This window comes from Elephantulus edwardii, unplaced genomic scaffold (assembly GCF_000299155.1).
Source record: "Elephantulus edwardii isolate Elephantulus edwardi_28Jun2011 unplaced genomic scaffold, EleEdw1.0 scaffold00252, whole genome shotgun sequence".
Lineage (NCBI taxonomy): Eukaryota > Metazoa > Chordata > Mammalia > Macroscelidea > Macroscelididae > Elephantulus > Elephantulus edwardii.
Window position 1 is genome coordinate 3274817 of NW_006400002.1, and position 13387 is coordinate 3288203.

Genomic DNA, 13387 nt, shown 5'->3' on the forward strand with positions numbered 1-13387 from the left:
ATTTAATAATAATTTTAAAAAAAAAAACAAACAAAAAACTATGGGTCAGTTCCAGCTTGATGGCACAGAGTAAGTATTTCATGTAAGTGAAACTATGTTTGGCTTTTTGCCTTTTGTTTTATCTCACTTAATTTCAAGGTCCATGCATGCTATAACATGTTTGGAACTCTATTTTTATGACTTAACAATTTTGCAATATATTTACCATATATTGTTTATCCGTTTATTTGATGATTGAGGTTTGGTTTGATTCCACCCTTTGGCTACTGTAAGTAAACTGCCATGAACCTTTTTGTACAAATCTACTTGAGTTTCTGCTGCCGGTTGTATGGAGCATATATCTAGGGTTTGGATTGCGGCTCATAGGGGAATTCCTGGCTCTGGTGTCATAGTCCATGGAGGCTGCTCCGCTCATCCAAAGGCCAAGCTTCTCTAGTAGTCTTAATCCAACAACAGCTACTCTGGAGAAAGATGGGCAGTCTCTTCCTATTAATGGATTACAATCTCTGAAACTTGATGGTGGGTTGCTATGAGTCAGAAACAACCTGACAGCACGGAACAACAACATGGAATTGCATAGACATCAGAAGAAGAAGAAACACATCTGTTTGGAGGAAGTGCAGTCAGAATGTTCCATGGAGGTGAGGGGAGTGGAACTTCGGCTCACACACTGTGGGCATGTTGTCAGGAGGGGCCGATTCCTGCAGAAGAACAGCATGCTAGGAAAGGTAAAGGGTCAGTGAAAAGCAGGGAGACCCTCAATGAGCTGGGTGAGCACTGGCCCCCACCATGGGCTCCGGCACAGCAGAGAATATTCAGTCAGCAGCCCCGTGCTTGACTGTAAGGATTCTGCTTTCTCCAGCTATCAGGATTTCAGTGAGGGCTGCGTCTGCTGTAACCACAGAACAGGCAAATATGCTCAAGAGAGAGTTCTGCTCAGGAACCAGAAAGAAAATCTCCCCAATGTGGATTGTTCCCCAAGGACCTGTGACATGAACAAAGATCAGTTTCTCTTCTCTATAAACTGTGGTTTTCAAGAGTCTTTCAGCGTAATCATTTCTCTACAGATGGAGAATACTCAGCATGGAATGTGTGATGTACAATGGTGACAACCGACAAATAAAGAAGACACTGTAACAGCGTTCACGCCTGCAGACAGGCCCCCCTCTCCCCATCCAGGAGACACCAGCTCCATGCACCTCACGTCATGTTTCAGAAATTTCACTCCTTTTTATACATAAAAAGATTGCAATTTATATACCATATTGTCTATCCATTTCCTGGTGTGAGCACTGAGGAGGGTCCCAAGGAGCCTTAGGTCCTACAACCTCTGCTAGATTCTGCTCACATCACACACATCTCTGGTCGGTGTCTCAGTTAGGACATCGATGAACCACTTTTAAGCCCAACTGTATAAAGTTTATGTTTTTATCTTTTAGAATATAAATGACCATAATGTTCACAAACTGTCTTCATTTATAACTGTCTTCATTAGGCCCCGTATCTCTTTCAAGCATTGAGTTATTTTGTTCTTTTTCCATTGAAAATGGGCCTTTAAATTCCAAATCTAAAATTTAGCTTTACCACAGAAGTGCCCTTGAAATGTCAGCTTCCGAATGTATCAACTAGTCACTTATTTATGCAAAACAAAGCCATTTAATTGGTGCTCAGCCCTGTCATTCCTCTTGGATTGCCTGTAGCTGCTTTTCCACCAAGACAGCGCTGAGTGGTTGGCAGAGGTCACGTGATCGGAAAAGTCTGAAACTTTTACTCTCTCAACTTTTAGAGCAAATGGTCCCTAAATCCTAATCTAGTCATATATTGTGTCTTTTTTAATATTTTATTCTAATTAGTTCTCTTTTATTATAGTGCAACTTCTGATTTTCTAGGACTTTTCTTTTATCATGTCCGTGCCTTGCTGTTCCACCTTTTCCATGATCTGGATTCATTTATTGCCCCACGTGGCCTCCTTTCCAAAGAGAGGTCGAGGACGGTATTTGCTGGACTTCATGTAGGTAGAAATATTCTTCAGGCCCTGGGAAAAAAGGGAAAAGAAGGCCAGAGCTTAGTTTTGCTATCCTGGTTTAAGATAATTTATTCCATTCCTTAAAATTCTTTCTCCTAATAAGTCTCCACATATGGCCTTGAGTTGATTGATAGAGAAAGACAATGGTCTTAATAATGAAGGGACAGCAAAAACCCCATTTTTTATAAATCCCCATTAATGCTAGAGGCAGAAGAGGGCCATAAAAATTCTTAAGGCAAACATGAATGCCCTGGGTAAAGTCTTGTCTGTTCTTGCAAAGTAAAGAATTAACTAGGGTCTACGTGACACAGAGGGAGTAAAGGTGGGCAAAGTAGCCAGCCCATCAGAAGCCGACCCACATGACTGATCCCCCGACCCACCAACCATGATCTCAATTCCCCTGCCCCGACAGGACACCCAAAGAAAGCTATAAAAGCAATTGGGAGGGGAGGTTCGGGGCTTTTCCCCGCACCACCTTCCTGAGGAGGGAGAAAGTCTCCACATGTGGAATTAATAAACGCTCTTGAAATTTTCAGACATGTGATTGGATTTTCTTTGGGGCATTTCGTGAGCAGAACAAATACTACATTTGGTGAGTATCAACTGGGGTTGTAAAAGTTTGGGAGGGGCAGTTGTGAGCAACTATTGGACTCTCTGTGTCCAGAAGAAAGAAGAAAGGCAAAGACGGACTGAAATAAATTGTCCAAATACCTAACTGACCATGTGAACCTCAACTTCCACACTCTGAGATCAGAAAAACTAGATGGTGCTCAGTGGTCACTGCTGAGTTCTCTACAGGTGATCCTGCATTGAACTGGGGAGAATGTGGAACAAAATACAAATCGGAAAGTGGCCGGGCTACGCTCCAGTAGAGACAGCTGCACTCCCAGCTATGGCCCTCAATCACCTCAGTTCCAAACCTGGAACAAAACTCACTCCCATTACTCAATTTGTAGTCAAAGGACAAGCCAACAAAATTAACAACACCAGGCAGGCACTCACTCATTAGAAATACCACCTATAAAAGGGGGAAAGGGCAATATTTTCCCAAAGATAAACCCGTGAAGGGAGGAAATACAGAGAAGTGGGAGATAATGCAAATCTATTGTGGCTATTGTTCTTAATGTTGTAAAATAAAATTTAAAAAGTATAAATGGTTGAATGAAAAGATTTATGCTAGTAAACTTCCATTCAGATTACATCTTTTAAAAAAAAGACAAGAGTAAAAAGGGAAGTCACAGACTGGGAAAAAATATTTGGCAATAACATGTCTGATAAAGGACTTATATCTAAAATTTATAGGATATTTGAGCACTACAACAAGATAAAGGTAAACAATCCAATTAAAAAATGGGCACAGAATATGAACAGGCATGTCACCAAAGAAGAAATTCCGATGACAAATAAGCACATGAAGAAATGTACAAAATCCCCAGCTCTAAGAGAGATACAAATCAAAACAAACATGAGATATAATCTCACCCCAGTAAGAATGGCAAAACTTAGCAGAACAGCAAACAACAAATGCTGGCGAGGTTGTGGAGAAACAGGAACTCTTATTCACTGTTGGTGGGAGTATAAAATGGTGCAACCACTGTGAAAAGTGGTGTGGCGCTTTTTCAAAAAGTTGCAAATAGAGATACCATTTGACCCAACAATTCCATTACTGGGCATAATACCCCAAAGAGACCATTAATGACACCCAGGCAGATATATGCACACCCATGTTTATTGCGGCTTTGTTCACAATAGCAAGGAGTTGGAAACAACCTAAGTACCCATTAACAAATGAAAGGATAGAAAAGCTATGGTATGGAATACTAGGCTGCATTGAAAAAACAAGGAACTCATGCAATATTATTCAAAATGGGTGACCCTGGAGGATATTATGCTAAGTGAAGTATCTCAGTCAAAAAAGGACAAATACTGCATGGTGCCACTGTTGTAAAACAGGACTGACCTCAGGGTTGGGGGAAGACTGAGAAAGATGGGTTCAATAATGTATACTGCATTGAAACAGATGAGGGAGAAAACTGTTTCAAAGGGATATGTGATTAGGTATTATTGTCATGACAGGAGTCCAGAGAGAAGGCTGCATAGTGGAGTGGACCTGGGGGGAGGGATTGTAAAACAATGAAAGACTTGTTCTTTAACTTTTCAAAGACAATAGTGTACTTGGTGGGGGGGGGGAGAAAAGTGCAACAACAATGAATTAGTGGAAATCCAACGTCTCTCTAAATTTTCATTAAAATTAATACTAATAAGAAAAGATTTTAAAAATTACTGATAAAATTTTTTTTAAAATAGCTTCTACACATGGAAACTTCATACTGTTAGATGTTTCATATCTATGAGAGATTACAACATTGTTGTTGTTATTGTTAGGTGTCATTGAGTCAAACATGACTCATAGTAGCCCTTTGAACAGCAGGTCTGAACGTGTCCTATCGTGTGCCATCCTCACAATCTCTGACATGCTCTAGCCCATTTCTGCAGTCACTATGTCAATTCTTCTGGTTAAGGGTCTTCCTTTCCTTTGCCCACCTTCCACCTTCCCAAGCACATCCCTCTCCAATGAAGAGCCTTTTCTAACAATATGCCCGAAGTATGTGAGATGAAGTTTCATCATCCTTGCCTTCAAGGAGCACTCTGGCTACACATTCTCCAAGACATATCTGTTTGTTCTTTTGGCACTGCACAGGATATTCAGTACTCTTCTCCAACACCACAGTTCAAAGGCATCAATTCCTCTTCCATCATCCTGACTTATCACCCAGCTCTCAGCTGCAGAACAAGTGATTGAAAAGACCGTGGCCTGAACAGGCGCACTTTAGTCTTCAATCTGACATTATGGGAGATTAAAACATGTTGTTGTTGTTGTTGTTGTTGTTGTTGTTGTTGTTGTTTGCCGTCGAGTCGCTTGCGACTCATAGTGACCCTATGTACAACAGCCCTACACTTTGCTCTGTCCTGTGTCAATCGCACTGTCTCTGACACTCCCATCCCAATTATCCCAGTCACTGAATCAATCCACCTCATAGAGGGCCTTCCCTCCCCTCCTGCGCTGTCCCTCCACACTCCGAAGCATGATGTCCTTCTCCAAGGACCGGTCTCTCCTCACAACACGTCCAAAGTATGTTAGACGGAGCCTCAGAATCCTTGCCTGCAAGAAGCCACCCAGTTTAACCCTTTCCAGGATGAATCTGTTTGTTTTCCTAGCAGTCCATGGTATTCTCAATACTCTTCTCCAGCACCACAGCTCAAAGGCATCAATTCTCCTTCTATCCTCCCTAGTCATTGTCCAACTCTTTGATGCATAACAAGTGATTGCAAAGACCATGGTCTGTATCAGACGCACATTAGTCTCCAGAGAGACACCATTGCTCTTCAGTACTTTGGAGAGGTCCCTAACAGCAGACTTTCACAAGGCAATGCGCTTTTTAATTTCCTGGCTACTGGTGCCAAGAGTGTTGACTGTGGAGCCAAGCAAACTAAAGCTCTGAACAATCTCAATCTCTTCACCATCCATCCTGATGCTGCCAATTGGTCCAGTGGTGAGAATCTTTGTCTTCTTGAAATTGAATTTCAATCCATACTGAAGGCTGCAGTCCTTGACCCTCTGCAGCAGGTGCTTCAGGTCCTCCTCAGTTTCAGCAAGCAGGATTGTGTCATCTGCATACCGCAGATTGTTGATAAATCGTCCACCAATCTTGACCCCACATTTCTCTTCATTGAGCCCAGCCTCCCGGATAATGTGTTCTGCATACAGGTTGAAAAGGTATGGAGATAGGATGCATCCCTGGCGCACACCCTTCCCAATCTTAAACCATGCAGTGTTCCCTTGCTCTGTTCTGACAACTGCCTCCTGGTTCAAGTATAGGTTTCGCATTAGAATGATCAAGTGTTCTGGGATTCCCATTCTTCTCAGAGTCAGCCACAGTTTATTATGATCCACACAGTCAAACGCCTTTGCATAGTCAATGAAACAGATACACATTGCTCTGGTATTCTCTGCTTTCAGCTAAGATCCATCTAGCATCAGCTACAATATCCCTAGTACCACAACCCCTTCTAAACCCAGCCTGGACTTCTGGTAGTTCTCTGCTGATGTGCTGTTCCAGTCGTTTTTGCATAATCTTCAGTAGAATCTTGCTTGCATGTGAAATTAACGAGATTGTTCTATAGTTTCCACACTCTGTTTGGTCATCTTTCTTTGGGATGGAACAAATACAGATCTCTTCCCATAGAGATTTAAAAATGCCCAGATTCCAAGATGGATTCTACTAACAACATTTATCAGAAGGGAGTCTAAGGTCCACAGAGATTAAGCACTTTCCTCCTGTTCCCTGAGCCAATTCTAGGTCAGAGCTGGAATCTACCTGGCTCTCTCTACCCAGTTCTAGGCTCCTTCATTTGCACTCTCAGGAGGACATATCACTTCCAGCAGAACCAACTTTCTCCTTTTGCCGTGAGAGGTTCTTGGTTCACGGCCAGAGTCTCAGGGTTTACCGCATGTACAACATGGACTGAAGAGGAAAATGTGCTCAGAATATGCCTGGGACAAGCTGGGAGAGGCCCAGATTGCAGGGAATGATTCAGCAAATCTGGATGAAGAATCACAGAGGAAGTTGGACTATGAAACAGGGCAGGGAGGGCTCTAATGATTCTACCTGCAGGAGAGAGTACAAGTTTCTCAGGCTGATAAAGGAGCGGAATCTCACCTTACACCAACCACCTCATCTATATCTAAGGTGACAAGGTCATGTTATACTCTGATATGTGTTTTGGCACATCTTAACAGGATAAGTTTTAATGACTTAAAAGACCTTCCTAAATCAATGGTTTAGGAAGAAACTCTCCAAACATATCCAGTCTGTATGCTGAGCAAACCATTCAAGAAGCTGGATTCTTTGAAGAATGTGACATCAGGATCAGAGGAAGACTCACCAACAACCTGCATTATGCAGATGACACAACCTTGCTTGCTGAAGTCAGGAGAACCTGAAGCACTTGTTGCAGAAGATCAAACCATATAGCCTTCCATATGGATTACATCTCAACAACAAGAAGAAAAAAAATTCTGACCACTGGACCACATCATCACATATGGAGAAAAGATTGAAACTGGCAACAAAGTTATCTCTCTTGGATCCACAATCAACACACTTGGTACCTGCAGTCAGGAGATATATTGCATTGGGAAAGTCTGCGGTCTGGGATCTCTCCAAATTCTGTAGACCAATGGTGTCAGTTTGAAGACTAAAGTGTTTCTGATTCAGGCCACAGTCTCTTTCAATCACTTCCTATGCACCTAAGAGTGGACAACGAATAAGGATGATAAAAGTTGTGGTATTTGAGTTGTGGTGTCGAAGAAAAACACTGAATATCCCATGGACGGTCAAAAGAACAAACAGATATGTCCTGGAGATAGCGCAGCTGGAGTGCTCCTTGGAGGCAAAGATGGCAAAGCTTTGTACCACATACTTTGGGCATGTTGTCAGGAGAGGTTATTCCTTGTAGAGGAACATTATGCTTAGAAAGATGGAGGATTGGTGAGGGAAAAGAAGACTCTCAACCTGACAGACTGACACAGTGACTGCATCAATGGGTTCGAGTATGTCAGAAATGATGAGGATGGTACAGGGTAGGACAGGGTCCGGCTCTGTTTTCACAGGGTCGCTATGAGCCATATTCAACTTGATGGCACCTAGCACCAACACCACAAACCCAATGCAATCACTTAGGCAGACTATAGGAACCCTGTCTTGTGCTGTGCCATCCTTATAATCTCTGACATATTTGAGCCCACTACTGCAGTCACTGTATCAAATAATCTGGTTGAGGGTGTTCCTCTCTTCCACTGAGCCTCCACCCTTCCAATGACCAGCCTTTCCTAAAAACATGTCCAAACTAGGAGAGACAAGGCTTTGCCATTCTTGCTTCTAAGGTGCACTCTGGTTGTACTTTCTCCTAAACATATCTGCTTCTACTTTGACAGTCTATTTCAGTACTCTTCTCCAACACAGCTCAAAGGCAATAATTCTTCTCCTGTCATTCTTATTCATTGTCTAGCTCTCAGATGCATAGTAGGTGACTAGAAAGACCACGGCATGAATCAGGCATACCTTAGTCTTTAAACTGACATCATTGCTCTTCAGGATTTTTAGAGATCCCTTATAGAAGGCTTTCCCAATGCTAAACATATCGTGATCTCCTTACTGATAGCAAGAGTATTGGCCATGGATCCAAGTAAGATTAAATCATTGACAATTTCAATCTTTTCTCCATCTATCAAGATGTTGTTTATTGGTTCAGTGGTGAGGATTTTGGCTTTCTTAATATTGAGATGTAATTAATCCTATTAAAGGCCGTGGTCCTTGATCTGCTGCAGGATGCCCCTCAAATTTTCCTCTCTTTCAGCAAGCATGGTTGTGTTATCTGCATAAAACAGGTTGTTGATGAATCACTTCCTCCAATCCTGATGCCACACTCTTCTTCATAAAGTCCAGGTTCTCAAATGATTTGCTCACCATGCAGATTTAATAGGTCTGGAGAAAGGACACAGTCCTGACACACATCTTCCTTGGAGATAATTAATTAGAGAGGTAATCACCCCTCACTATGTAATCTGATACAATCACTCAATCAGTTGTAAGGTGATTTAGTGGGACCAGCCTTATCACAGCCTTGACTGAATATAAGGGGAGATTCCCAGCCTTGTATCAACTTCTGTTTTTAAAAAATAAAAATCAGAGAAGTAAATAGAGGCAGGACCTCAATACTACCAAGAAAGAAGAGCCAGGAGTAGAGTAGTACATGCTGTAGACCCAGGTACCTGCACTGGGAAACTCCAAGAACCAGAAGACACAGAGAAGAAAGGCTTTCAATACACCTGACACCCTAGGTCTATACTCCTAGACTCTTGAATCAAAAGATACCTCTCAGTAGGCAAATCTGCTATCATAGACCTCTTTAAAGAGCCAAAAAACAAGGATGTCAGCTTAAAGACATTGTACATTGAAAACTGTTGCTTTGTACACAGGTCAAAGTTGGACTGTGAATAAGAAAGATGAAAGAGGACTTGATGCCTTTGAATCGTGGTCAGTGTCAAAATGAATTTAATATACGATGGCCTAACAAAATAACAAACAAACCTGCACTGGAGGAAATATAGCCAGAGTGCACCTGAGAAGCAAAAGTTGTGAGACTTAGGCTGATACACTTTGGGCCTGCTGTCAGGAGGGGCCAATCCTTAGGAAAAGACATCATGCTGGGTAAAACAGAAGGTCATCGAAAAAGAGGAAAACCTTTAATGAAAATGACGCCACAGTGACTGCAACAACGGGCTTGAGTGTGGAGGAGAAGGTGAGGATGGTGCAGGAGAAGACTAGGTTTTGATCAGTTGTTCATAGAGTCACTATGACTCAGTTGCACCTAACAGCAATAAAACTCTGCAAGAACAGATTTCTGTTGAAGTCATCCGCTGGTGATATTTCTGTTACAGCAGCTCTATATTAACTAAGACAGTGACCTTGAACAAATTCTCTAACCCCTTCAACCTCACCTTCCTCTTCTGTAACACAGGGGTGTTACTACTATCTGTCTCTTAGTAATGTTATGACAATTAAATCTGGCACAATATATTAAAATGCTTAGCACACGCCCTGGCATAAAGCAAACATTCCATAAATGAAGTTATTGTACAATTTACTTTCAACACTAGAAAAGCATCATGGAGAAGAGAAGGAAAAACAAGCATCAAAGAGAAAGGGAGATCAGAGGTCTCACCTCAAAGCGGGCCATGAAGTCCTTCAGGTTTGGGAAGGCATCCAGGCACTTAGGCTCAAAGATTCGATTGAGATCAAGGATGTCATAAACAAGAAAGTCCACAAAGGTTATCTGTGGAAAACCAAAGATGAGTGTGAGAGAAGCTCTAACATCTGAAGGGATAATAACTCCGTCACCCATTTTCTTTCTTTACCTTTTCACCTACAAACCACAGCTGCTTCCCCAGGTACTGTGAGTAGAGCTTCATCTTATCAGGCAGCTCCTGCAAGTATTGTGGCTTCAGCTTCTCCTGAAACAGAACACAACTGTTATCACCCTCAGACCCCAATTCCCTGGACAGAGAGACAGCTCCCCCACAGCTGGGATGACCCAGCTGGCTACAGGTAGGCCAGCATCTTTTTCAGACTCCTCCTGGGCCACAGTCCAGACTTTCATTTTATCCTATCAGCATTTTTCAGACTCCTACTATGTACCAAACCTATTACATATCTCCCAGAGACATGGGAAGGCCAAGCAGAAAGTTACGATGACTTGAATCTATCACCACTGATCTCCATCACACCCAGGAGTCTAAGCCCTTAACTCAAGAAATGACTTGACTAGTTTCTTAAAATACGAGCAGAATTTAAGAAGCTGATGGAAGGAGGAAGACAGGGACATTCCTTACGAAACTGAGACTATGAAAACATTGTGTGGTTACTAGTCAGAGTACAGGAGACTCCGATCAATATCAAAAGATAGTGAGAAGATAAATTGGGCACTTCACTCAGGAAACTGATTTCTACACTGGGAAGCCTAGATTAAATTTTATTCTACCGCAAGGAAGCCCTAAGAACCAGAAAACACATAGAAGGCTTTCCTGTAGAGTCTGCCTCCTGGATTTGGACTTCTATCTCCTAAATTAAATTTTCTTTTTTATTCTAAAATTGGAGGGGACTGATTCTGAGTTTTCATTGTATGATATTTAAAATTATGAAAGCCACTCTAGCTGCAATGTGGGGGTTCCCTTGGAGAAGACATAGCTCAAAGGTGTTGAAATGTCGTCACATAGGACCACTGCAATCCAAACTCTGCCCTGGCCCTGCCCACACAAACTTACATAGTCAGGGCTGTAGCACACGTGTGCCAGATACATGCTGGTGTCCGTGGCCTGGTTAATCACAATGTCTTCACGGATCTTCTCCTCTTCTGTCACCCCACCTGTGGTCAACGTATTAGACACTCACCCTCAGCATCCTACCCCAGGCAAGTCCAGGGAACGGGAGCCAGGCCTCATGTCCCCCCATCAGCCTCACCCCACTTACATAAGTTATACTTGCGGGCAAGGTAACGCAGGATGGCATTGCTCTGTGTAATCTTGTGAGCTCCATCTACTAAGTAGGGCAGCTACAGGGAACCAAGCAGAGCTGTTACACCACCAGCCTCCCAGCACCCCTTCACCCAAGCAATGGCAGAGATGAGATCTGGCACACTGAGAACCTGGCCCAATGTAGGCACTAAAATTATTACATGTTCTGGAACACAGAACACCAGGGGGAAATAGCAAAAGAATTAGGAATAAGATAGATGGTGCAGAAGACACTTGATCCTACATCTTCCAAGCTGGGAGAGGAGATAGATAGACACCTTTCATGGCCCCCGCATCTTACACTTACATTGGGAAAGTCCAGGCCCAGCTTGAATTTTTCCTTCAGCCACTGGCTTCTGTCATAGTCAGGAGCTAAGGTAGAAAAGATTAAATGAAAACGAACTTCCTCTGAATCCTACCTTCCTTCCCTAGATAATACTACAAGAGTCAACCAGACCCCCTGCGACAGGTGGTTCTGGAATCTGACAGAACCACTTGAGTCTCACATTCCTGGGAGGAAAGCTTGCAAAAGATTTTGGCAAATCCTAAAATGTAATCCCATTTCAATCACTGAGATGGAGTGGAGAGCAGTTCCCTCCCAGCATCCTGAACTGGCAGGCCAAAGTTTGCAAAAAGATCCAAAGAAGGAGCTGCTGCAAATTCTGCTGGTGAAGGCCTTAAAAGGTGGCCAACAAGTGACCAGGACAGCATTAGTTGGCAGCGGGGCCAACAGGAAGAGTGTCATACCGTCCCCCATCCTGTATGTCTTTTCCACATAGTTCGACTCTGTGTATTCCAAGAGCAGGCAGATGGGATGAGCCAGCTGGGAGAGACAGCATAGGAAGGTGTCAGAGATAGAGGAATGCTGATTCCCTGAACTCCTCCACTTACACACCGGTGCCACCCACGCCCAAGAAAAACAGGCGAGGAATCCCCACTGAGCTGGATCCTGATACTCTCACCACACCTCACCACCCATCCCCTCGGGGGTCCAAAGTTAACAGCCTAGAAAGAGCCAGGCTGCAGGACTCAACTCCAACAAAACCCTAAGATCAAACTTCTAGATCTGGCCCCGGAACTGCTCAGCTCTTCACAACACCCTCAGCCCACCGATCGGCTGGACCCTTCGCTCACCCCACGGATATCCCAGTAACCCAGGGTCATAGCCATGGTGCACGTTTCAGCGGATTCTGCAGACCCGCTGCTCGCAAGGAGGATTGACGTTGCGCCTCTGTCGCCACGCCCCCTTTTACGCGTGTCCGCCGCGGGGGTTCCTCCGCTGTCCCGCCCACCGCTGTGCCTCCGAGCCTCCAGAGTACAGCTTTTTATCTCCCAGTGTACACACAGCTCTGCTGCTGGGCCAGAATGCGGCCTAGATAAAATCCTGTTTCTGCTCTCCACCTCCAAGTTCAGAGAAGCTGAGGCGCCTGAGCTTAAGCTTCTGGATTCCCCGGGTCGCTTCAGTAGCTCCCTTGGCCAGTCAGACTCCTAGGAGGCCCTGGGGACGGGGTGCACCTGGGGTGACAAACCCAAAACGCAAGAAGAATGCTCCATGCCTCCCTTTCTGGGCCTTACTCAGGCTTCCGTCCTTGATAAAGGGCTCCTGAGATCTGGGCCACAATAGGTCAGCCCCTCGGAGGGCTGCCCTTCCGTGCTTAGTCCCGTGTCGTCCCCCGCCAATGGTTTCAGAGCTCAACCTGGCCAGTATCGACAAGGAGAGAGAATAGGAACTATGATTTCCCTGTTTACTAATCAGTGTTAAAGTTCCTCCCTGCCCTTTGTCACTCTTCTAGCAAAAGGTTGTAAGAGCCAATTGTAAATTCATCAATCAGCATTTCAGCCCAATTTGGGACTCTCAAATCCAAGAATCAGATCCAGCAGGGAACTTGCATATCTGAGGAACAACCCAAAAATGCACTGCCAGTCAGGTAAATGACATTCGACATACTGGGGGAGCTTTAGTGACCTAGTGGATAAGGAGATAAGCTCCCAACCCAATGGCAAGCAGTTCAAATCCACCAGCAGCTCTGAAGGAGAAAAATGGACAGTCTCCCGCCTCGAAAACCCGCTGGAGGACCAGCTATGAGCTGGTTCTGAATCAGTGGCAATGAAAAACACATGAGTGATAGGTTTAAGAACATTTCCTCAGAGAGGCCAGAAACCTGTCTTCCTTCTTAGGAAGGCCTGAGAGCAGAGGATGCAGCATGAAACCACACCTTAATCTC

At 43.9% G+C, this 13387-nt stretch overlaps 1 protein-coding gene across 2 annotated transcripts; it reads right to left on the reverse strand.

Annotated features, from left to right (window-relative positions):
- Positions 1-1945: 1945 nt before the first annotated feature.
- GSTM2 (glutathione S-transferase mu 2 (muscle)) lies at positions 1946-12335 on the reverse strand. 2 transcript variants are annotated; one of them, XM_006899324.1, is made up of 8 exons: positions 12297-12335; positions 11910-11985; positions 11470-11534; positions 11119-11200; positions 10914-11014; positions 10008-10103; positions 9815-9925; positions 1946-2035 (listed from the first exon to the last, which is right to left on the reverse strand). In XM_006899324.1, the coding sequence occupies exons 1-8, from the start codon at positions 12330-12332 to the stop codon at positions 1946-1948; spliced, it is 657 nt and encodes a 218-aa protein (XP_006899386.1). In that variant the 5' UTR covers positions 12333-12335. The 2 variants fall into 2 exon arrangements, with proteins under 2 accessions (XP_006899386.1, XP_006899385.1); XM_006899323.1 differs by lacking the exon at positions 9815-9925 and having other exon boundaries at positions 12297-12332.
- Positions 12336-13387: the final 1052 nt, after the last annotated feature.

What these genes read in the sequence shown, in the direction of transcription:
- GSTM2 (XM_006899324.1), bottom strand. Translation starts at nt 12,332, where the DNA reads ATGGCTATGACCCTGGGTTACTGGGATATCCGTGGG. An exon ending in TGGGCCTGGACTTTCCCAAT is followed by an intron (nt 11,201 to 11,469) that starts GTAAGTGTAAGA and finishes GGTTCCCTGTAG; the next exon opens with CTGCCCTACTTAGTAGATGG. An exon ending in ACTTCATGGCCCGCTTTGAG is followed by an intron (nt 2,036 to 9,814) that starts GTGAGACCTCTG and finishes CTTTTTTCCCAG; the next exon opens with GGCCTGAAGAATATTTCTAC.